This window comes from Mesocricetus auratus, unplaced genomic scaffold (assembly GCF_017639785.1).
Source record: "Mesocricetus auratus isolate SY011 unplaced genomic scaffold, BCM_Maur_2.0 Super-Scaffold_100027, whole genome shotgun sequence".
NCBI lineage: Eukaryota > Metazoa > Chordata > Mammalia > Rodentia > Cricetidae > Mesocricetus > Mesocricetus auratus.
Genome location: NW_024429208.1, coordinates 7,687,941 through 7,712,580, shown reverse-complemented (window position 1 = coordinate 7,712,580; position 24,640 = coordinate 7,687,941). Strand labels below are relative to the sequence as shown.

Sequence of the window (24,640 nt, the reverse complement as noted above, 5' to 3'; positions counted from 1 at the left end):
CTTTTTCTTTTTTCTTCTTTTGGGGGCGGGGGCAGAGTTTACTAATGTTGGGGTGCAGACCTGAGAGGATTAGGAAGTGAGTGTGATTGGGATTCATGATGTGAAATTCCTAAATAATCAATAAAAATATTATGAGAAAAAAAGGAATTAAAAATTATCCCCTCAGAGCTTCCTAAGCACATAGCAGAATATTGCCAAGGCAAAAAAGAAAGAATAAGAAGACACAGCTATAGGGGCTGGAAAGGTGGCTCAGAGGTTAAGAGCACTGGCTGCTCTTCCAGAGGTCCTGAGTTCAATTCCCAGAAAGCACATGGTGGCTCACAACCATCCATAATGAGATTTGGGGCCTTCTTCTGACTTGCAGGCACATATGCAGGGAGAACACTGCACATAATAAATGAACAAACCTTTAAAAAAAAGAAGGAGGAGGAGGAGGAAGAAGAAGAGGACGACGACACAGCTATGCCTATAATTTTTTTGTTTTTGTTTTTGTTTTTTTGTTTTTTTGAGACAGGGTTTCTCTGTGGCTTTGGAGGCTGGCCTGGAATTAGCTCTTGTAGACCAGGCTGGTATCGAACTCACAGAGATCCGCCTGCCTCTGTCTCCCGAGTGCCGGGATTAAAGGCGTGCGCCACCAACGCCCGACCTGCCTATACATTCAAACTCACACACATACACCCAGCTGGAGGCAGTGGCATACACCTCAGCTGGAACTGCTGAGGGGCAAGAGCTTAAGTTCAGGAGTTCAAGGCCATCCTGAGCATCACAGTGAGGCCTTGCTCAAAACAAAATTAATTACATACAAAACAACCCAGACTTTGAAGAGTCATGCACACAGAGTTGCTGATGACCCAGGTAAGAATGGTGGCTGGTGGCAGGCACATGTGCCAAAGAAAGAGGTCACGTGGTGGGAGCAGAATGGACTCCGCTATCTATCTGCTGAAACACAGCTGGAAACAAACTGCCATCACTGTGAGCCTTAACAGCTATCCACGGGCGCCTACTCCTGTCTGATTTATTTGGCAACACTTGTTCATTTGTTTATGTGCAGGAGTGTAATGTAATGTGGGCATGGCTGAAGGTTAGAGGACAACCTGCAGGGACTGGTTCTTAGGTTATTAGGCCTTTACCCAATGAGCCATCTTGCCAGCCTCGAGTCACAGATGCAAAGAAAGCATCTCAGACACACAGCTCTGCATGGGCTCGCAGCTACAGCAGCTGACCTGTCCCACTGTTCCCGCCTTTGCCCATCTGAAGTGACACACCTTCTGACATGGCGAGTTCACTGGATGTTGCTTGTGCCACTCCTGATGCAAGAGAATCCGGCCAAAACCTCTGAACTGGCCTGTTCTGAGCAGGCTTTTTCTTTGTTTTCGGAGTCTCTGAACAGCTGGAATCCAACATTGGCTGGAGAATTCGTCTTCGGGCATTGATGAACCTGTGTAGACAAAGGGATACTGAGGCCAAAGAACTTATAAAGATTTGGCTGGGGTACCACCCTTTAGGAAGCATGCTGACAAGAGGAACATGAGTGACAAGCTCCTGAACTATCTAGATTTCCAGAGGAACAAGCCCAGCTCATTTAAAAAATTAGTTTAGGGTCAGGTAGTGGTGCACACCTTTAATCCTAGCACCCGGGAGGCAGAGGCAGGCGGATCTCTGTGAGTTTGAGACCAGCCTGGTCTACAAGAGCTAGTTCCAGGATAGCCTCCAAAGCCACAGGGAAACCCTGTCTCGAAACCTCTCCCCTGCAAAAAAGAGGGATGTGTCTTTTCAGAAGACGATTTCAAATGAGGATCTCTGCCTGTTTCACATACCCAGCGGCACAAGACCAGCAAACAAGCAATGATGAAATCTCCAACAGATGTTGCTGCTCTGTGAGATGAAGAGCTACAACCCACAGACAGACAGACAGACATACACAGAGAGAGAGAGAGAGTGAGCACGAGCAAAAGCACGAGCCAGCTACCCAAGAATGGCCACTGTTTTCATAGCATGCTTGAACCCTGTATGGTTTTTGCCAGCACTATATTTAAAGGATTTAACAGGAAACAACTCAAGCAGTATGGCCTACTATTTCTACTTAATAAATATTGGCCCAAATGCAAGAAAGTAGGCATGTTTAATGCAACTGTGAAGGATACCATGTCCTGCATCTCTGGTAGCATAAGCAGGCCAGCTACATGGCTTACTCTGGAACTGCCACAGGCATGCATGATAGCGACAGCACAGCAGCAATGTGAAGCCAGTAGTGCTTCTGGGTGGAAGCGTGTGCTTCCTTTTACATGCTAATTCTATGAAGCTAAGACTGTTTTCCATCTGAACCCAGTGAAATGGAGACAAGTGACTGACCACCGGCATACGATAGCACCCTACATGTACACCACTCTGATGGGTGCCGGTGGTTCTCACAACAGGAACATACGCCCAGGGCTCAACTATCTCCCACAGTGTGGCCCAAGCTTAGCAGAGGGTGTTTCACTTGTAAACATGGTGGTCTCTCTGGGCAGGACTTTCTGAAGAACGGCTCCAGAATGAGCCTGCAGAATGACTGACTGCAGGGACACATGCAAGACTGTGTCCCCAAGCTGCAGGCCTAAAGTGATGGCATGGGTTAGGTTTCGTAGTTTTGAGATGGGGATCTCTCAACAACCCTGGCTGTCCTGGAACTACTGCTCTCAAACCACAGAGATCCGCCTGCCTCTGCCTTCTGAGTGCTGAGTTAAAGGCATGCGTCACCACACCTGGCCATGGCGTATTTCTGAAGGAGAGAAGAGAGCCCACCAGCGTAGCATGCCCTGCAGGTGGAAACACGCAATATACCCTGCACATGCTGTCTCTGGCTGCAGCGCTCTGATGGCAGCATAGAGCACATCGGGAGGCCAGGCTCTGCCATAGTAACAGGTTTGGTGTCAGCACTAGGTCATCTTACCAGTTGTTGACTTGAAGCAGTGTCAAATTTGTCTGAGCAGCAATCTGCTTTTTCTCATCCTCTGTTGGGTAGGGATGCTAAAAATAAAGAGGGTTACTGTCACAATGGGATTTGAATTTTAAAAGGCAAATAAGATGCATACATACAAATAAGCAAGAGGAAAAGCTAATAACAGTAGAGTTTTCAGCACAACTAGACTTTTGTTTCGTATATCATTGTTTTAGACATGTTCAGATAAGAATGAAGGGGACTGGCCAGGGGTGGGGGTGGCATAGGTCTTTAATCCCAGCACTCAAGTGGATCTCTGTGAGTTTGAGATCAGCCTGGCCAACAAAGTGAGTTCTAGGACAGCCAGGAACTCACTTTGTTGGTTAGAGAAAACCTGTCTTAAAAAAAAAAATAATGAATGAATGGGCTGGAGAGATGGCTCAGTGGTTAAGAGCACTGACTGCTCTTCCAGAGGACCTGGGCTCAATTCCCAGCATCCACTTGGCAGTTCACAACTATCTGTAACTCCAGTTCCAAGGGATCTGACACCCTCACACAGACATACATGCAAGCAAAACATCTATGCACAGAAAATAAGAATAAATAAATCATTAAAAAACCAAACAGGCAAGAATGTTTCTCTGATCAAGAATGCCCAACAGTATATAGCAGCTGTCAGTGTGTGGCGAGAATGTGGTCAGCGACTAAACAATACACAGAAAGTGAGGTCAGAAACAAAAGCACAGAGTCAGAACATCAGACAGCAGTCACTGCTGCCCCACTGCTTGAAAAACTAGGTGTTGCAAAGAAATGAGGGCAAGAAGGAACAGGAAAACAAGGCACCGTGCCCTCACTGGTCCTTATAAGCAGGATTTATGTTTGGGAAATACTAACTCATTAAAGGGAAGTGTGATAACACACTGACACCCGAAAAACAAAGAGACACACCCAACACAGCACTTCCGTGGGGACTGTGACCACTGCATCACAGCCATTGCAGGGGTCGTCACTTCCTGTCCTTTACCTGACACCGCCTGTGCTGGCAACCCTCACCATCCTGCACACTTGTGTGCCTCGCTCTCTCATTTTCCACTAAGTAAGTCATGTGCTGACTATCCTCACTGTGCCCAACTTCCCCATGTGCCTTTAATTCACTGCAGCTCCCCGAGATCCACCGCACAAACAGTGCTACTTCATCCTTCCTTTGCCCCCTTCTCAGTCAGTCCCATCACACAGTAGGGGTTTCTAAAGAAGCACAATTGGCAGTAGCTTAGTTGACTTCCTTTCCACCAGTCGGGGGAGCCCTGCTGCATTTTAAGTTTCTTGAAGTCATTATTAGGGACCTGTGCTCAAGCCCCACTATGGACACAGTATAATAACAAACTTAGACCTGAGCCAAACAAAGTCAAGTCAGTTTCCTTGGGGACACAAGCCAGGAGAGGGTCTTGGGGTCACTCAGGGTATATCCCAGCATTCTTACCCCTATGTGCTGAAAGAGCCAGGACCGCATGACATTGGTGGCATGCTTCGGCAGGACGCCCCTCTTGTTCTTGGAGGAGCCATCCTCTTGATGCAAGATGCTGAGATCTTGATTCAACTGCAACTGAAGCTTTCACACAGTTGACGCAATGTCAGAAAGGCTTTGAAATGACAACATATTATGCAGCTTACAACTTGAGGCGGAGGAGGCACCGAGGCTCTCAGGCTTACTTACCGTACAGAGTTTGGAAACCATGGACAGACTAACCTGAGGCTACCATAACACGCTCTACATATTTGGTCTTCACTCCCACCTTTCCTGCATGTAAGCCCTACAGTCCTTAGGCTCTTCAGACTGTTAAGGGATGACTTCCACATACTGAACTGTGTCAACTGTTGACTGCAGCCCCCAGGCAGGAACTGTTCACAGTTAGACTAAGGCAGAATCACAGATCTTAGCCACTGCAGTGCACCAAGGGGCTAAAGTTTAGGGTGATCATGGTGAGTTTCAGGTCAGCCAGGGATCTCTGTGAGTTTGAGGCCAGTTTGGTCTACAGAATGAGATCCAGGACAGCCAGATCTGTTACCCAAAGAAAGTGTCTTGAAAAACAAAAAACAAAAAATAAACAAAAACTAAAAAAGCAAAACTCAGTCCTAGAAAACTAGTCAGTAATTGGACATGGCTCTTTTGTTACAAATATTTACATGGAAACCACAAGGGAAGAAAGCTGGGAGGGAGACAAGGGCAGCATTAGTGAGGTCCAGCTCTCCCCTGTGTGGGCTTGAGCCTGAGCAGTCACGCACTCGGTAAGTCTCTGAAGCCCCACCTATGCCAGGGGCACCTGCATCTTTTCCTCTAGTGTTGTCCCTGAACCTTCATAGAGAGATGGCAGCCCCAGACTACCACGCCACTGAGAACCACTGCAGCTCTTCCTTTAAGACAACAGTCACACTCCAGGCTAGACATGAGAGTCCTTGATAAGGACATGGACAGAGACCTCACAAAGTGATTCAACATCCACAAAGAAAAACTATACTTTAAACCTTGCATTCAGTTATTCAAAGTAAAAAATTCATGTTTCTAGAACTCAGAGGGTCTTCGAGCCCAGGAGACCCAACTTCCTGTTTGACTTCAAAGGAACAGGACTGCAGAATGACCTTGGCCACAATATGCCACAGGTTACCTTTTGTTTGAAGAGCCAAACACCTGAAGGTGGGAGACAAGAATTGCTACTGCACACACCCAGAGCCTGGCCTCAACAAAGCACCCCAGTCTCGCTGGGGACGCAAAGCAGGGGGGTGATTCTAAAGCCTGGGGTGCAGCTTCAGGCTAAGGGTACAGTCTGGGCTTTGTGGTTCTGAAATCTGCCTGCTTGTTCTGTATCTACAGTCTTGATATGCAGACACGGCGGATGGACGCCATGGCCATGGCTACTTCTGGGGTTGTGAAAAGCTTCCCTGGTGCCTCAGACTGCTCTGAATTTTGTCAATTTCCACAATAAGGAAGAGGAAGCATGAAAAGAAACAAACCGGCTAAAGGCTACTTGACAACCAATGGCGGTCACAAAGAAGGGGCTTCACTGTACCCCACCTAGGCAGTACTCATCACAAGTCCTAGAGGACATCACACACCTGGGAGTTCTGGATCCTAATTGTCCCTGGAGACAATGCCTGTGTGACCACTTGACCTTGTGGAGTGACGACGGTGACAGGCTGGTACACTGTGCCACCTCAAAAAGGAAAAGAGAATTCAAATATTAAACTACTTTTAAGTCTTAATGATTTAAAGACGTTCTTCCTGATAGGCTTATGGAAGAAATGAAAAGCCTGTTGGGTGAGCCTTTTAACCATTTCAAATGGTCAACAATACTTTGCAAACTACGTGGTCAAACAAATTATCATACCAATTCTGGCCTGCATGGCACCTGCCCTTGTCACTGGGGACTTGGCAGGTCCCTTTCCTTTTGCTTGTGTCTGCTTTCCTTTTCCTACAGCTAAAGACACTTGATAACAGCACCTTCACTTTAGTGTCCTGTCTGTTTTTCTTTCTCGCTTGTTTGTTTGGGTACAGGGTCTCTCCATGTAGCCCTAGCTGCCCTTGAGCTCACTGAGCTCCACCTGCCTCTGCCTCCGTGTGCATCACCACACTGTTATGTTTCTTAGCAACAGTTCTCTTGTCCCCTTGCACCGCTCTGTGAGAAATGCAGAGTACATGTCTACTACTCCCCACACACCTGTCCCATTTATTGATTCTTATATTTGCAATATTCTACAGAGCAGAAAAGGCATTACCTGACCCCTTCCTATAATGGTTTTGCTATAAAAATAACATTAAGAATAAGGCAGTATTTCTCCTTGATTGGCACTACCAATTTATAATAGTAGGTCGTTTCCAGGTCCTATGAATAGCACAACTAAAAACTAGAAATTAGTAGGATGGCTCAGCAGGTAAAGGTGCTTGCTGCTACCAAGCCTGGATAACCTGAGTTTGATCCCTCCCAACCCACGTGGTGGGAGCAGAACTGCCTCCTACAAGCTGTCTTCTGACCACACCCATGCTGTGATGCACACACATGAATGTTATTTGAAATCATAATTAATTTTTGCTCTGTCTTTTCTTTTCCTTTCTTCTCTTTCTTTTTTTGGTTTTTCAACATAAAGCTTCTCTGTGTAACAAAGTTAGCTGTCAGGGAACTAACTTTGTAGACCAGGCTCTCCTCAAGTTCACATAGATCCACCCGTCTCTGCCTCCCCAAGCTGGTATTAAAGGCGTGTGCCAGCATTACCCATCTCTTTTCTATTTTTACTTTATTTTAAGTGTGTGTGTGTGTGTATGTGCTCTTAACGGCTCAGCCACCTCTCTAGCCCCTTGCTATACAGAGTTAATTCCTACATAAAACCTTTTCCCCAAATGCTTGATAGGAAAATATAACCTGCACAACATAGTCATGGGAATCAGTAAGAAGCAGGTGTTTAACTGCTCTGGGCTCTAGCACTATTATATCAGTGACTGGCACTGAGTAAAAGAAGAAGGAAACATGTTAAAAGGCATTTATGTATGAGCTCATTATAAAGTATTAGATGTTTTCTGCAAAAGCTCATGGAAAAAGTGTCCATTTTTAGGTGGTCCTACCTGCCACTGTTGTCATGGTTACATTTCCCTGTTGCAGGGCTGATGCTGGCACCACGATTCCCTGGGGGCTGAGCGTGCCTGTGATGGCGCTTTGAATCTGCTGAATGTCAGAACACACACATCATGGAATTATTAGAACACAGAAAAACCATGTTCAAAACTTCAAAGGAAGCGATATCACGATGCTGCTATTAATAAGGCAAGGGAGGCCAGGGACACAGAGCAGACTCAGTTGACAAGTTTTCAGAAAGCAAGTGTCCTATATGAGAACTAGAGAGATGCAAAACCAGCCACAGTGGCTATGATGACCCACAGGTGGCTGTGTGCGCAGTGTGTGGCTGTCCTCCTGCTGTCCAAGGCCAGGAGGTGAGCAGAAAGACCCAACTTCAATCCCAACTTCCTCCTACATTTGGCTCAGGTAATGGTTCTTCATAGCCAGACTTCATGACAGAATGAACACACGAAGGCTGACACCTCAGGCTTGGAGGCACCAGAAGTGACCAGGGACAAGAGAAGGAAGTCTGTCCTCACACTTAGTCAGCCAATGCAATCAGGCAAGAAAAGGGAAGACATGCCGAGAGGTCAGAAAGGGGGCAAATAGAGTTGTTCCTGTTTGTACAGGGAATGGACCAACTAAACAGCTAACTCACCACAGAGAAATGAATTCATCAGGTCACAGGCTATGAGAACAAACACCAACTGGTAGAGGGGCTCTGAGGGGCGGGGAAAAGGGTGAGGGAGGAACAGAGGGTGAGCACTACCAAAGCCCCCCCCCCCACACACACATGGAGTGTCAAAATGTCATCCACTACGTTCTGCAGCTGACATCTACTCACAGAAACACTTGACTTTGCATGATTTTTTTTAAGAATGTTTCTGCGGCACATTAAAAATGAACTGCTTTTCTGCAGACTAGCAATGAACACAAAACCCAAAAAGTACAGCAGTTAAAAGCACATGGGGCTCTCACAGAGGACCAGGCTTGGTTCCCAGGTACTACATGGCAGCTCACAACTGTAGGAAACTCCAGTTCCAGGGAGGTTGATACCTTCTGCCGACTACCTCAGGCACCTGACAAGGTACACACACACTCATGAAGGTAACACTCATACATCTAAAACCAAATGAATCTTTAAAACCACAGTCCAACTACAGTCATTCAAAGATATACACGTGTGTAATTTTGTTTCTTTGTTTGAGATAGGGTCTCACTGTGTAGCCCTAGCTGTCCTAGAACTCTCTATGTATACTAGTCTGACCTGATCTTAAACTCACAGAGATCTGCCTGCCTCTGCCTCCAAGTGCTGGGATTAAAGACGTGTGCCACCACACCTGGTTACTTGTATGTACTTTTAAAAGTGCATGGATCACTATGCTGAAAACTACAAAACACTGATGGAAAAGCCCCGAGATGCAAATGAATGCAGAGACGTGGCACGTTTCTCAATTGAAGAGTCACATAGCAAAGATGTCAGTTCCCCTAAACTGCAATGCTGTCAATACCCACAGTGAGGTTTGTTTTCTAGATCTACACAGCACAGTGACAATTTCTATGGAAAGGCAAAGCCACCAGAAGAGAGCTAAAGCCATTCTGAGAACTGAAGACATGGAGCAAAGCAGCTCTTCAGTGTGGACACCTGCCGGGGGCTGAGGGACTAAGGCCTGGGACACTCAGGCACACAGATCAACGGAACAGAGCACCAGACAGCGAGCAAGGCTCACCCGCACAGCTTTTGACAAAGGGGGAGAAGCAGTTCAGTAGGAGGAGAGCTGCTAACAGGTGCTGAAGCAGGTGAACATTTGCAAACAGAATTTCAAAACTCAGAAACTTAAGGAAATAAAAGTTGAAAAATAAACAAAAGACAGACTTTTCTAGCAAAGATGGCGCACAGATGACAGATCAGCACATAAAAGTGCCATTTGCTGTCAGGGAGCTACAAATAAAGTACTTGATGAAATGCCACCAGACATCAGAGGGGTTAAAATACAATGATGCTCCATCCCTGCCTGGGGTTAAGGATGTTCTGAAATTAGCCAGATGCTGTATGATTCCGCTTCTGTGAGGAACCTAGAGTAGTCAGTTCACAGAGACTGAAAACAACACACGGGGCCGGGCTAGGGCCAGGTAGTGCAGTACGCGTCAGGATTTCAGTGGGACAGGACGTCCTTTGGGACGATGACAGTGAACAGCGATGCGGTGTTGATGGTGGCACAGCAGTGGCAATGCACTTAAGGCACTGGGCTAAGAACTTTTTGTCATCAAGGCAACCAGCAATCCTGAAGGCACCAGTAGTCTCAGGAGTGTATGCTGCATGATCAGTACTATAGTGATAAGAACCACAGCGGGCCCCTAAAGCAAGTACCTGGGACTGCACGGGGGAGTAAGGGCTCCCAGGCTCCCCACTCAAGAGGGTCTCGCTGTTCATTTTTGTCTTCAGACAAGCAATGTACCGACTACAGAAATCTTTACAGAGTTCATTAACCTTTTCCAATTCAAGAAGATGAATACGCAGGACCTGGATTGCTTTCACCATCTAGAGGTAGAGAAAATAAGGACTGTTAGGTGAGAAATAATGTGCCCATTATCAGAAGCCACCATTGTCACACACACTGTTCTTAGTTACTATTTGGAAAGGACATCAGTGCCAGTAACAGAAGTGGAGCAGTGTTAGCAATTATACAAAGTGTCCCAGCACTCTGGTGCCTCTGCCCCAGCCCAGCTGCACCTGTGCCAGACACAGGAACAAGGTGCCTCCTTCACCATGGCCGTGCTGGGAACGTGGCTCAAGGCTTGCAGATGATGGGTTACAGCCTTGCTCTACCCCATCTCAATATTCACCTACCCTAGGGGTGGTTCTCAAAGTTCAACCCACCATCTCTGCCTTTTCTGGGTCATATTGTTGGTGTCAAGGGTAAGAATTCTTTGCCTAGCTCTAGACCCCTAAGTTCTCCTCCTATTATTTCCTCTGTTGTTTAATATGAAGTCACCAAGTGTTGAGCATGGGTCTCTCTAGCAATGGGTCACCAATGCCAACAGTGCCATGTCACTGGAACCCCTTGTTGTGAACAAGGCCCAGTCCCTTAGCCACAGGCTCGCATATGAAGTCACCTACATTGTTAATGCTGTTCTCAGACAGTACAAGAGCTACAGACATGAGCTCTGCTAGATCCTGTGCTTAGATGAGGAGGGGCTGGGGCAGCCTGTAGAGGACACCTGTCCCCTCGACTGAGTTAGGCCAGGGATGGGCCAGGACCCAAAGCACTTCTGCTCCTTACTCAAATGACAGGCACTTCAGAGCCCATGAGGCACAGTCAAACACAGCCCACCTGTGAGACCTCTCAGGTGGTCAAGACTGAACACATGACGAGATCAAAAGCAGCAGTGCTAAGGCCAGTGCAATTTACCCAAGGATGATGAAGCCTGCTGAAGGCCCGGGCCTCCAGGCACTCCCAAAACCCAGAGAACACACCTTGCTGTGGTGCTCTGAGCTCCTCTGGATCTGGGAGAGGGTCAGACTGGAGGGGCAGACAGTGGGGGTGCCCTGACAAGGATGCTGCACTGCCTGTGTCCCTGAGACCCTGTCATGGGGTCGGACAGGAAAAAACGTACAGCAGCTGGTGTTAGCACCAGGAGGGAGCTGATTTGCAGGTGACGACTCTTTCGAGCCCGTTTCTAAGATTAGACCTGCACCCACAACACAAGGGGAACAGACACCCTGTAGGAGCAGCCTGCCCCAGGAAGTCTTTATAGACACCCATGAGAGGACTGAGCCCCCACCTCAGAGGAAACAGATCAGTTAGACTGTTGAAGGGAAAACTAGCTAGAATGTAGAAGACTAGGAAGGTAAACTGCACGAGCAGGGTCATAAAAAGTCAGGCAGGCAGGCAGGCGGGCGGGCGGGTGGGCGGGCGGGCAGGCGGGCAAGCATGGGCTTTACTCACTAGGTTGTCGGTTTCCGGATCTTCACAGAAGAACGGCTTCCCATCCTTCTCCTGCTTCCTGACAAAGTTCTCAATGTCCACATCAAAGCTGGCGGACGTTGTGCCTTCCGAGCCCTGTGTGGACTGCTCACATTTCTCAAACAACAAGGCAAGCAATGGAAATAGTGGATGCCTGTGGGGAAAGACAGCAAGTGTGCCACATCTCTCCAGGGAGGCCTCAGGATGTGTGCACCAATGACCCTCTACCCTCTTTCAGATAGAGATCCATTAAACAGGCCAGGCTGGCTTTTAACTCTAGGCTCTCCTGCCTCAGCCTCCAAGTACTGAAGTCACAGGTATGCATTTTTTCTGGCCTGTATGAATGATTTTTAAACAGCTAGATTCTTGTTTTCGTAAGTTCTTTTTAATTTTTACTCCATGTATGTGCACTACGGAGGTTAGAAGAGGACATCAGATCTCCTGGGAACTAAAGCTGGGTCCTCTGGAAGAGAAGCCATGTTCTCTCCCCCTGAGCAATCTCTTAACCCATTTCTTTATATGGCATGGCTACATGACTATTTTAAGTGGAAGTGTTTCACATAAAATACTTTTTATTTTTTGGTTCTTTTGTTTGTTTTTTGTTTTTCAAGGCAAGGTTTCTCTGTATAATAGTCCTGGCTGCCCTGGAACTCCCTCTGTAGACCAGGTTGACCTCAGACTCACAGAGATCCGCCTGTCTCTGCCTCCTGATTACTGGAACTAAAGGCCTGTGCCACCACCACCCAGCAAAATATTTTTGATCGGGTTAATTTTAACTTAAATGAACTCCTGATCACTATTTTCTTCTTGTTATTGGTTGGCTGTTTATTTTATGACAGAGGGTCTCAGCAGAGTCCTTGCTGGCCTTGATTCACACTCCTCTTGCCCCAGCTTTCCAAGGTGCGGGATTACAGCATGTACCACCAGGACTGTATTTCAATTGCTTTCTGTGAACTAGCCAACAATAAAATGGACTATTCTTGGCGCTTAGATCCTTTTATGTGTGTCTTAGTCACAGCATCACCCCAAGCCCTCTTTTTCTCCCTTGGGTGCATGCTGGAATCCCTAGACCCAGCAGGGGTCATCATTGTCAAATTTTCTCTTGGTGTTATGTATAGGCAATTACACAAAACGCAGGCCTTCTGAGAAGGGCTTCCTCCATCAGCATAAGGCAGCTGGGATTCACGCAAGACACCGCATGCAGCCACATTCCTTCCTTTCATTGCAGAGTGTCACACACTGCACGGACTCACCCCTGTCTGAGAAACACATACGCTGCTGCTTCTAGTCTGACAACCATGAGCAAGGCTTCTAACATACTGTGAGCAGCTAGATCTGCATCTCCACGCCCCTTCACACTGACAGCTGAACCGAGAAGGCATGGCCGGGTGGAGGCACCTTTAATCCTAGCAGCTGGCAGGCACAGACAGGCGGGTCTCTGTGAGTTCAAGGCCAGCTCCATCTACAAAGTGAGTTCCAGGACAGGGCTATAAAGAGAGACCCCATCTCAAGAAAAAAAAAAAAAAAAAAAAAAAGGATGAAGCAGCTCAAATAGATAATTATACACAGTGAAATATTCTTCAGTCTCAAAAAAGGAACAAAGCCCCAGCAGATTCCATATTACAGTTTCACGGCTTAAAACATTTTGTGAGAGAATCCAGGAAAGAAAAGATTTCAAGGAGTTATTACATAACTGAAGTGAGTTCTCACTTAGATGCCCAGGGTAGCTGAGGTCCAGACAGCAGGACATGACCTCATTCAGGAGATACCTGGGTAGCTGAGGTCTACAGAGCAAAATGACAATTTCTAGAGCTGCATATGTGGAGGTCAGAGGACAATTTTGTAGACTTCTCTCCACTTTCTGTGGGTTCCAGAAATCAAACTCAGGTCATTATTTTACATGACAAGTGTTTTCCTTCCCAGCCCATCTCAAGACCCCTTTCCCTTTTAGAGTCTTGTTATGTAACCCAGACTAGCCTGCAACTGGCTTTGGATTCTCTGTCTCCAGTGCTGATATTCCAAGTGTGCACCGCCATGCCTGGCCTGAAGAATTTCCCGAAAGGTTACCCAAAGCATAGATTCATGTTATAAACCTTTTCTTTTATTATTAGAGGTAACATCTCAATCTGAAAAGGTTTCCCCAGTAGCTGCAATATCCCGATGGTTCCTCCCAGCTCAGTCTAGACCCCAGTCCTAGGGTGCACTTCACGTTTGCATTCTCCCGGTCCTCTGAAAACCACAAACTCCACACCCGGGCACTACCTATAAATGGCCTGCTTGTCAGCATCCATTGGGGTCTGAGACTCGATGGGAGGAGGACTCACTCCTTCTGCATCCGGGTCAGAGCAGTTGGGATCTTGCTCTGTTTTTAACTCTGTTACCACCTGCATCTGTAAAGGAGAAAATTTGTTACAAAAGACAAAATGTAAAGTGCTACTGCAGCTGGAAGATTATATAATTGCCAATAACAACACAAAGAACACTAGCAGGAAAACTCCTTTCAATCTCTCAAGTTCCACCAGCAGGCAACATAGAGGCCAAATTTCTAACTCACTAAGAAGTGAGACGATGCCAGGTGGTGGCAGCCACACCTTTAAATCTAGTACTCAGGAAGGAGAGGCAGGCAGATCTCTGAGTTTGAGGCCAGCCTGGTCTACAGAGAGAGTTCCAGGACAGCCAGGGTTACACAGAGAAATGCCTTTAATCCAGCACTCAGGAGGCAGGGGCAGGAGAATCTGGACTACAAAGCACATGCCAGGACAGCCAGGAGCATTAGACAGAGAAACCCTGTCCTCAAAAAACCACACATACAACAACAAAACAACAACAACAAAAAGAATTGAGAGGGTTTTTAAGCCATCACTATGACTCATTGACAGAAACTGCACAGCTCCCGATCAGTTAACTCAGTAGGAGAGTGAACAGAAAGTCTGTGTTGCACAAACAACTCGAGTGCAACACTACATCTTTGTGGCAGGGCTCAAGTTCTCCCTCAGTTGCCTTACACCATTATGCAAGAACATGGTTGGGAGTATAGCTCCTGTGCAACATCCTACCTAGATTTGATCCTCAGCACACACTCACATGCATATAATGTTTCTGTAAGATTTTTTAATAGTGTGTGTGTGTGTGTGTGTGTGTGTGTGTGTGTGTGTGTGTGTGTGCATATGCCCATGGAGGCCAAAAGAGGGCATCAGATCCCCTGGAGTTGGAGTTATAGGTGGTTATAAACCATATAATGTAGGTTGTGGGAACAAACTCCAGCCCTCTGCAAGAACAGCATGAGTTCCTAACTGGTGAGCCATCTCTCTGACCCCCACATGGTTTTTCACAAAGGTCACTTTATTTAGAAAGTAAAGAGCAAGAGTGTTTACTAGGGTTGTAATATTTCCACTGTATTAAACCAGTTCTGTATCTGTCACTCAGGTAAAATCTGTTTGGGTACTTAATAAAATGCTGATTACGCCTCCCTTGAAACTTACTGTTGTAGCTTCAAACTGAGCCACCCTGCCTCAGCTCATCCTGTGGGAGCACCAGCCAAGTATGGCCCGACCCCTACCCCCACAGAGATCTGCTGCCTCTGACTCCTGAGTGCTAAGATTAAAGGTGTGCACCACCGTTCGGCATTATAAAAATTTTTCTTTAAAAAATAGTAAAGCATAAATACAGTAGACACATATTAAATTTTAAACTACAATAAAAGAAAAGGTGCTATACATACTCAGTAGATTTTTACTCACTCCTAAAGATAAATGAAGTTATGACATTTACAAGAAAATGGATGTAACCTGAAATCACTATGCGGAGTCAAATAAATGAGACTTAGACAAATAACTCTAATTTTCTCTCACACAGGAAACCTAGATAAAACTTACACACATACATGTGTGTGTGGAATAATGACACCGGGAAGGGAACCATGAGAAGGGAAGAACATATTTCAAAGGAAGAAGCAAGTGGAATAGACTTTAAACAATAGACATGGAAGTTTTAAGCAGTCTGTTGGCCAACAGGCTGGGGCACAATGGATGGTAAGTATGGTCAGGGTATTCATATGACAGTGTCATAGCAAAACACATTGTTTTGTAAAATTAATACACAGTAATAAAATTAGTTCATCTCTATCCTCAAAAAAAATAATAATAAAGCAACTAGCCAGGCATGATGGCTCACATCTTTAATACCAGCACTTAGGGGACAGAGGAGTAGCTGGAGTTTCTTGTCCCACCAGGTCCTGCTGCCCTTCAGCCTCAAATGAACACACAGATGCTATATTAATTATAAAACATGTTGGCTGATGGCTAGGGCTTCTTATTGGCTAGCTCTGTCTTAATATTTCTATTAATCTATGTGTTTCCACATGGTCTTGGCTTACTGGAAAATGCCCGGACCTGTTACTCCTTTCATGGCTACATGGCATCTCTTCACAGTCTGTCTCTGCCCACCTTTTCCAGAATTCTCCTCATCTCTTAGTCCCACCTATCTCCCTGCCTCTATTGACCAAACAGTTTTATTTATCAACCAATAAGAGAAACATGTATGCAGAAGAACATCCCCCACCACAGAGGCAGGTAAATCACTGTGAGTTCAAGGCTGGCCTGGTCTACGTAGTGAGCTCCAGGCAAACCAGGAATATATAATTTAAATCTGTCTCAGACAAACTAACTAACTAAACTAAGCAATGAAAGCCTAACCAAACACAATCCTCTTAAAGGTTATCTGATTGCATGTATAAAAAGGTATTACAAGACTATTTGAGTCTTCTTTTAAATGACTCTGGAGGAGGAACCCAAGTGTTCTACCTCAGGATGTGACTGTCCACACAGGGGCCACGGAATGTCCCTGAAAGAGCATCAGGCCCGGCCTTCTACAGGAGGCTGGCACTGCTCCTTGTGGAGTGGGGTCACACAGGAGGCAGGCAGAAGGCGAGTGTGACAGAGACCACAGGACAAGCAGGAATGAGCAAGTGGGACAACACAGGCAGAGCCCAAGTGAGTCATGTGACGCCAGGTGGCCTGAGAGTCCATGGGGCATGCCAGCACAGAGCTAGGGCCGATTGGACCTTGCCTGACACCTACAGGAGCCACGTCAGGGCGGGGGGATTGTATTATTAGATTTGCATTTTCAGAAAAAAAGAAGGACCACTCAGAGCTGGCTGTGGTGGCATCCCTATAATCTCAGTCCTCAGGAGGGAGGCAGGACGATCAGGAGTTAAAGGAAGGTCTGAGGCTAGCCTGGGTATGCTACAAGAGACCCTGTCTCAGGACAAAACAAAGGAAGTGAGGAAGGAAGAGCAAGAGGAGGAAGAAAGGGAGAGAGGGGCGGGGCAGGGGAAGGGGGAGCAGAAGGGATGAAAAAAGAAAAAAGAAAAAAGCCTAAGGCAGATTCAAAACAGCCAAAACAAATGGCTGCAACCAGACAAAACTGGTCATCAAGGAAAGGAGACAGAGCTCGCTTTAGCTCCCAGCCACCTTGACTCTCCCACCCCCACCTCCCCAGGCTAGGGGAAAGAGGCAGGTGGTTCACAGGAAGAGCTAAGAGCACCCGGGGAGCACTCAGCAGGGACCCCAGGTTTAGGGGGGCCAGCGCCTCAGCTGAGCTTCTCTTCAGCTGCTGTGGGTGCACTTGTCACACCTGTAAGGACACTAGACAGACAGTCTCTGTGAGAGAACAATCAGAAGTACCCTCACCATAACACAACCGCCCAAGCACACAAGGTAGACCAGTCTAGAGTGAAACTCAACTAAGGGCATTACTGGGACAGTGCCACCCAATGCTCACCACCGGAGAGATAAAACTGCAGGACTCCCATCATTTTATTTTGGTTTACTTATATTTTTAAAATTACATGTATATGTGCTGGTGGGAAGGTATATACATGCATGAGTACAGGTGCCCTTGAGGTCCAAAAGAGAACACTGGAGACGCTGGAACTAGAGTTACAGGCAGTTGTAAGCTGCCAGGGGTTCTGGAAACTGAACTCAGATGCTCTGTAAGTGAAGTATACAATCCTTTTTTTTTTTTTTTTTTTTTTTTCGGTTTTTACGAGACAGGGCTTCTCTGTATTGTTTTGGAGGCTGTCCGTCCAGCCCGGCCTCGAACTCACAGAGACCCGCCTGCCTCTGCCTCCCGAGTGCTGGGATTAAAGGCGTGCGCCACCACTGCCCAGTGAAGTATTCATTCCATCTTAATGCTGTGCCCTCTCTCCAGACCCAGGATTCCCTACTGGTAATCTCATACTCAGGAGGCTGAGGCAGCTCTGTCACAAGTTCAAGGATAGACTGGCTTATAGCATAAGACCCTGTCGTCATCTGTATACAACAGCAAACAAACATTAAAAAACAAAAAATCAGAGCGAGGCAATGATGTACACTTGTGTCCCAGCACTTAGGACACCAAGGCAGTTGGATTGTGAGTTCAAGGCCAGTCTAGATTATGAACAAAGACTCTGCCTCAAAACCTCTAGAACACCCAGCTTAAGGGGAGCAACAGTGAGGTGCTTGTCAAGCGTGACCCCTGAGCTCAACCACCAGTGGTGTAGCAGACAAACACACATCCAACTTTTCTTTCCCCTTTTTCTTCCCTGTGCTAGAGATTAACCCAAATGCTTCACAAACGCTAGGCAAGTATCCAGTTTTGGTTTTTTGTTTCTCTGTGTAGCCTTGGCTGTCCTGGAACTCTGCAGAGCAGACTGGTCCCGAACCCTGAGATTTCCCCTGCCTCTGCCTCAGTACCCATGCATCCGTGCACAATACAATACTCTAAAACTGGTTTGGTGGCTGGGCAGGAGGAGGTGTCACTTAGGTGCTAGCATGAGCCATTAATAGCTCTGATCTCTGATATGTGATGTATGCCTAATACATTTAAAGGAGGACGTGTGTGTGGGCTCATGGAAACTGAACAGTCACAGAGAGCGCCGTCCCCATTTAGAGTTGGGTCGCTTGGCAGTGATCAGGATGCAGAACCAAAGTCAAAGCCCTTACTTGCTGTCCATCTTGATAGCTGTCTATACTTAACGTCTGTGTAGCCATCATGGTTGATGACAGTTCACTTCAGATATCAGATCATCTTGAGTCAGAATCGGATGGTGTCTAGGAAAATAAAAGCAGAAGAACGCCGGTTAACACTTCCTTGGCATTTCTTGTCTTTGATCCCACAGCATCATGTAATTTCTAAAAGCTGCATATTTTTATACAGAGAGGGACTCGAAGCCAAATCCCCTTTGGCAGCACCACACTCACTCAGCAGTCACTCAGCTTACCGTGCTGGGCCCCAACCTGCTACACAGTCAGTCAACCTCATTCTATCTCCTAACAAGGAGCCAGTACGTACTGCCACATACAGGACACGGGTAGTGCGTGGGACACCCGGAGCACACGTGTTAGCCTAGAGAGGCCCGGCCTTCCTTGACTACATGACAGTGGTGGGCAGAGTAGGAGACTAGCAGGAGAGACGCCAAGGATACAACAGGATAGGAGCATGAGGAGAAAAGGGGGTGTGGGGGTGGTCCCCAGGATGCGTGGGCAGACAGACCTCCCCAGGAAAGGGTCATCTGAGAAAGGTTCAATAACCTGGAGACTGGGGAGAAAAGAAAGAAACAGCCAGTGCAAAAGGAAAATAATGTGCAGATGGCACTCTGACGTATGTGTGTGCAGCACAAATAAGTAAGCAATGGTCGTTCACAGAAACCCTCAAAATAATGTTGCTGAGCTGGAATGATGAGCAGGAATCGATAAGCATGGGGAATGGAGGGGGATGTTGCAGCAGCATGATCAGCCCCAGCTGGCCCAGACCGGCATGCAGGAGCTTGCCTAGATAGTCACTCCAAGAGCAAGGGCAGGTACATCACTTGTTCTGCACTAGCGGAACCAACTAAGGGCTGGCCACCAAGGGAAGTACAATTACACTCTAGACTGTACAAAACAGAAGCACACACAGCTGGAGCAGGCAAGCCAAAGGCAGGAATGAGCAGCATGTCCTGACAAAGCTCAAAAGGGTGCCTATCCCACACCAACAGTGTAGTGGCAGCAATAAATGGGCCACCGTCTGATCACATGATAGTCCCTGGGGATTCTCAGACGATGCCCACTTTATATCTTAAAAGTCAGAATAACGGGACCAAGGCCACAGAGCTGACCAAAAGGTGAGCTAGACTCACCTCAGCATCATCATTCTGAGGCTATGTCAGGTACCAGAGCTTTCCACAGGCCCAGGAGCTAGCACATGGAGAAGGAGCTAATATGAATGTTCACTAGATGCTATGGGGACAAATGGGGTATAGACTCAAACTACTGACAAACACTGGCAAGTCAATGTCAGGAGTGATAAGGTATATGGTTGGGATAGAAGATGACTAGGGGTAAGTAAAGCACCTTCGAGGAGAGGTCTGACCAGTGAGGTAGTACTAGGCCACCTGCCACCCTTGTACAGAAGGAAGCCAACAGACAAGATGGCTGAACAGAGTGGAGAAGATGGTAGGGATGGTAGGGATGCGTCTGATCAGTTGAGTTTGTGGCCACAGTGAGGACAACAAGTCAGTGTAGAGAAACCCACAGCAGGTAGGAGCAGTGGGGAACTCATGCTCTGACCACACACACAGACCAGACTGCATGGCCCAGGGGCACAGGAGCCAAGGTGGGGAGCTATGGGCACAAGAGTCAAGTGAGCCAGGGACCTGCAGGTGGACTAAGGGAGCAGGGATGGGTCCAAGCTTCCCACCTGAGCAGCTGGAACAGAGCCGCAGGTCCCGAGATGAGCAAACAGCTAAGAACAGCTCCATGGCGTGGGAGCGAAACAAGGCAGGACGTCTCAGGATGCAGACGCGTCTCAGATACCTTCTCGGACACTGAGCAGAGGAGCCTGGCTGGAATCACTTGGTCCTCATCAGGGCACAGTGGGTACGCATGGAGACAGATGAGCTGAGTCCTCCACAAGACATGCCCCACTCTAGCCCAGCACCTGAACAAGGACCAGATTTAGAAATAGGGTCTTACAGATGGAATGACACTAAGGGTCTTGAGATGAAATGCCTCTGGACTTGAGATGGAGCAAAACTGATTGTGCAAGAGAGGGGAAGCTCTGAGACACACACAGAGGCTCACCATGGGAAGATGGAGGCACACTCTGCAGGAATGCACCCTTAAGCCCAGGAAGCTTAAGCAGGGTCACCAGAAGCTGGCAGAGGCAAGGACAGACCCCCTAGAGCCCTCAGAGTGAGTGTAGCCCTGTCTACACCTTGATCATGAATTTCCAGAGCCATGAGAAAACCCATTTCTAGGGGGTGGTAGGGGTTAAATACAGGTCCTTACACATTAGTATACCCAGTTTGTGGTAATTTGGCACAGCAGGCCTGGTGAACTTACACAAAAATGCACCATGTAATGCCAAGAGACTGGAGGGAACCAAAAGGAAGACAGAAGACACTGTGCTAGGAGATGGTCTGGAGGGAGAGGGAAAGAGGACACAGCGCGACATGAGAAACAGACCGTCTCAGGCTGCAGACGCGGCTCACATCCTTCTCAGACACTGAGCAGAGGAGCCTGGCTGGAATCACTTGGTCCTCATCAGGGCACAGCAGGCACGCAGGGAGAGCTGCTTACACTACATAACAGGGAGCCATGGTGGGGAGTACCAACCATGTTAAGGACTTCATCAGGATCAGGAAGAGAGGACTGAGTCAGCAGCTGGTCAACAGAAGGCCTGTGGGGGCGGGTGGGGGGTGGGGCAAAACAAGAACCATGGCCCCAAACTCCACCATCAGGCGTGACTGATGGTACTGGCACAGTACACTCCTTAGAGTGCATGGAGAAAACTAAGTTAAATACTTTTTTCCTCGCTTTTCTTTTTTTGGAGGCAGGGTCTCACTTTGTAGCCCTGGCTATCCTAGAATTCACTCTGTAGACCAGGCTGCCTCTGGCTCCCAACTGCAGGGATTAAAGCCATGCCCCACACACCATGCCTGGACTTTGAGTTAAAATCTTTAAAACCCTGTTAAGTCTGCTAAATCTGGGTGCTCCACCTCACCCAAGACCCCACTGTGGACAGAGACCCACACACCTACAATTTGTTGCAGAGCATCTCCCAATGGCCTTTGCGGTGATTAAAGACTGGCTCTCCTCCAAATCCTGACTTCTCTTCAGTTTGGCTTCTCCCTGCCCTTCCACTCTGAGCCAGCCCAGCCCAGCTCCCTCAGACTTCCATCTCCACGTGGCTGCCAGAGTCCAGATCCGGCTTGTTGCAAGCCGTTCTCCAGGCTTCTAAAATGCGAATGTGGTCATGTGACTCCCTTCGTAAGGTTGTCTCTAGCCAAGCCACCTCCATCACACTTCCCTACCACCAAGATCATTTCCGTGTCCTCAAGCCAACCACCTTGTCTCCCTTCGCCTGCAGCCACTCCCTCCCACCACAGGTCCTACCCCTCACTAGAAGCCCTGCCACCACCCTCTCTCCCCTTCTCTATGCATAGCTAGCTGTGAGTACTCATCACCCATCCCGCCTTCCTCCTGGGTCTTGCCTAGGGAACAAGAAGCCCCACAGAGAGCCTGGGAAATGACGATCTTCAAACATCAGTAAACTGGAGGTATAAGTCTCTAAAGGTCTGAGATGCTTAAGATATAAAAGTGTTTTTCAAAGGTTAATTTAATTGTTTTAGTGTATGTATGTGTGCCTGTATAAGTTTATGTGCACCATGTAGCTAGAGACAGGGTCTCTCTACATAGCCTGGCTGTCTGGAATTCATGTAGACCAGACTGGCTTAGAATTCAGAGATCTGCTTGACTTTGCCTCGGAATACTGGGATTAAGGGTTTTCACCACCACACCCAGCCTCTTAGAAAAGTGTTTTAAACAATTTGCATTCAAACAATAGCTAAACTAAGGAGTCATTGACCTCCCTTACATTGATAACCTCCTTCCTTCTCTGGCCATGCTGAGAGGAGAGGAACTCTGCTGTGAATGCCACTGAGGCGTATCTTCCAGGGTACCAAATCTAGAATCCAACAGTATGTCCACAGTTCTACATCAAAACCAGGGCAGTCTAGAAGTTAGAAGTGACTGTGTCCCAGACTCAATGGCTGGTCCTGTACTGCTCCAGACAGCTCTCAGAGAACACCTCCCATGCACACACCTGGAGGAAAAGGGATACACAACAAAGGTGCCAGTCTGCTGGGAGACAGTTTTCCCCCTGAGGTAGCTTCCTAGGCAAATCAAAAGAGAATGGCCAACTAATACATCTGGGAAGCCAGGATCACTGTAACAACCCAGAGATTTAGTGTCTCCATGCCCATGTTCCAGAACTGTGGAATCTCCCAAAGCAAACCTGCCCACAGTCCCAGAGCACAGCACGTGTGCCTCTGATGGCACTCAGTGACACATCACTGAGTCTCACGCAGTCTCTCCCTCAGTGAGGAGACTGGGCCAGGGTTCAGTACCTACACACACTCCAGTCTCATAACCTTGTAGCACCTTTCCCGAGGCATCTGCCTTTTATCACGTCACGCTGGGGAATCAGGATATGGGCGATCAGAGTGACCAAGAGACCTCTCTCCTATCTGAACCCATGCATGCGTACTTACACACATTATGTCCTTTCCTACTAGTCTAGGGACAGAGGGATGTTCAGTTGCAAAACAGTAGTGACAGGCATCCTAAGCCAGTTGAATGACTCTGTCAAGCCACAGTTCAGCTCTGCAATCACTCTTAACTCTTCCAAGAACAGGATGGTCACTTCCATAAACTCTTGGTCACAAAGCATGCCTGACTGACAGGCCCTGCAGGAGCATCTACAGAGAGCTCCCTGGAGCAACCAAGGGACTGGCAGACTCAAGCATCTATCTTTGTGCTAATGTAGGTGAAGGCTGAATATGCTGGAGGCTTTTTTGTTTGTTTTTGTTATTTTAGAGCAGGGAGGTTCCAGTATGGCAAGAGATACTGAGAGCCGGGCTTCCCAGTGACAGAGAACAGAGGTGGGCTCAAGGAACTCTTTAGTGCTGGGGAAATGGAAATGGAAATGTTGGTGTGAACATACCATTTTACTACAGAGAAATACAGAAGTAGATACCCATGTGTTTTATATACATGTCCTAGGAAGACCCACATATATTTGTTCCATTCACTGAAAGGGACACAGTACCCACAGCAATGAGCACTTATCAGGACCCTAAGATGAGCCTAGAACTTGAGCTCAAAAGCTTAGGGGGACTACACAAGTTTGCAGGAGCTGCCCTAGACTGGATGGAATTGAAGTGAGAGGCTGTGGGCCACTCGTCCTAACTCTGACTCCTCTGGCTTGCCTTCTTAAGCAGGGCTCTTACTCTATACTACAGCTGTCTCTACACTCCTGCCTTTAACAAGAAACCCTGAACTGCTGGCCTCTGATACCTAAACACATAACATCTCATTAAACCCACCATCCCCAGGAGGTGTCGGTGACCCTGGCCTGCCCTTAGCAAGAACCCTGTCAGATCAGGCTGGTCACAGCCAGGGGCTGGGGTGAAGCTCCCACCAGAACACAAGGGTCTGGTGGTTTAGCTTAGTGGTAGAACACAGGCTTACAAGTCTGTGAGCATGCTTACAAGTTTTGCATGCTTGAGTCCCAGGATTCAGTCCCCAGAATCAAAACCAAACTAAACCCAAAAGCAGTGTGAATGAATGAGTTTGCAGCAGGGAGGGAGTGGCACAGGCAGAGGGTGCAGCCTGCATGCCCTTCACTGCACCCTTCATTCACTCTGCATTTTTACTATGGGGGAGGTGTCCCAAGTGCAGGGATGGATCAGTAAACTAAGTCTACCACACAGAAATCACTTTATAACAACTGTTGTAATAGACTTGTGAGTGACTTAGGGAGGCAGGGGTATTTAAATACCTAGCCAACCACCCAGAGAGCACAGGATCCTTTGTTTTCCTCTTTCTCTCTTTTTTGTAAGATTTATTTATTATGTATGCAGTGTTCTGTCTACATGTACACCTGCACACCAGAAGAGGGCACCAGATCCCCTTACACATGGCTGTGAGCCACCATGGGGTTGTTGGGAATTGAACTCATGACCTCTAGAAAAGCAGCCAGTGCTCTAAGCTGCTATCTCTCCAGCTCCGAAGAACTCATCTTAGGCTAGAAGGATGACCCCCTTGATTTTATAGAGAATGAATGCT

The 24,640-nt window shown here is 47.5% G+C and overlaps 1 protein-coding gene across 3 annotated transcripts in view; it reads right to left on the bottom strand.

The window, feature by feature from the left end:
- Pknox1 (PBX/knotted 1 homeobox 1) overlaps positions 1–24,640 on the bottom strand; it is a 39,815-nt gene that overhangs the window by 3,968 nt on the left and 11,207 nt on the right. Inside the window, exons 2-11 of one of the 3 annotated variants that reach the window (XM_040732191.1) lie at positions 20,211–20,450; positions 18,476–18,583; positions 13,755–13,882; positions 11,475–11,646; positions 9,896–10,066; positions 7,533–7,632; positions 6,032–6,129; positions 4,401–4,529; positions 2,933–3,009; positions 1,266–1,438 (exon numbers count right to left, since the gene is read on the bottom strand). In XM_040732191.1, coding sequence (XP_040588125.1) covers positions 1,266–1,438; positions 2,933–3,009; positions 4,401–4,529; positions 6,032–6,129; positions 7,533–7,632; positions 9,896–10,066; positions 11,475–11,646; positions 13,755–13,882; positions 18,476–18,526 — 1,099 coding nt within the window. In that variant the 5' untranslated portion in view covers positions 18,527–18,583; positions 20,211–20,450. The remainder of the gene's footprint in view (positions 1–1,265; positions 1,439–2,932; positions 3,010–4,400; positions 4,530–6,031; positions 6,130–7,532; positions 7,633–9,895; positions 10,067–11,474; positions 11,647–13,754; positions 13,883–18,475; positions 18,584–20,210; positions 20,451–24,640) is intronic. The other 2 variants (XM_040732193.1, XM_040732192.1) reach the window with 2 other exon arrangements.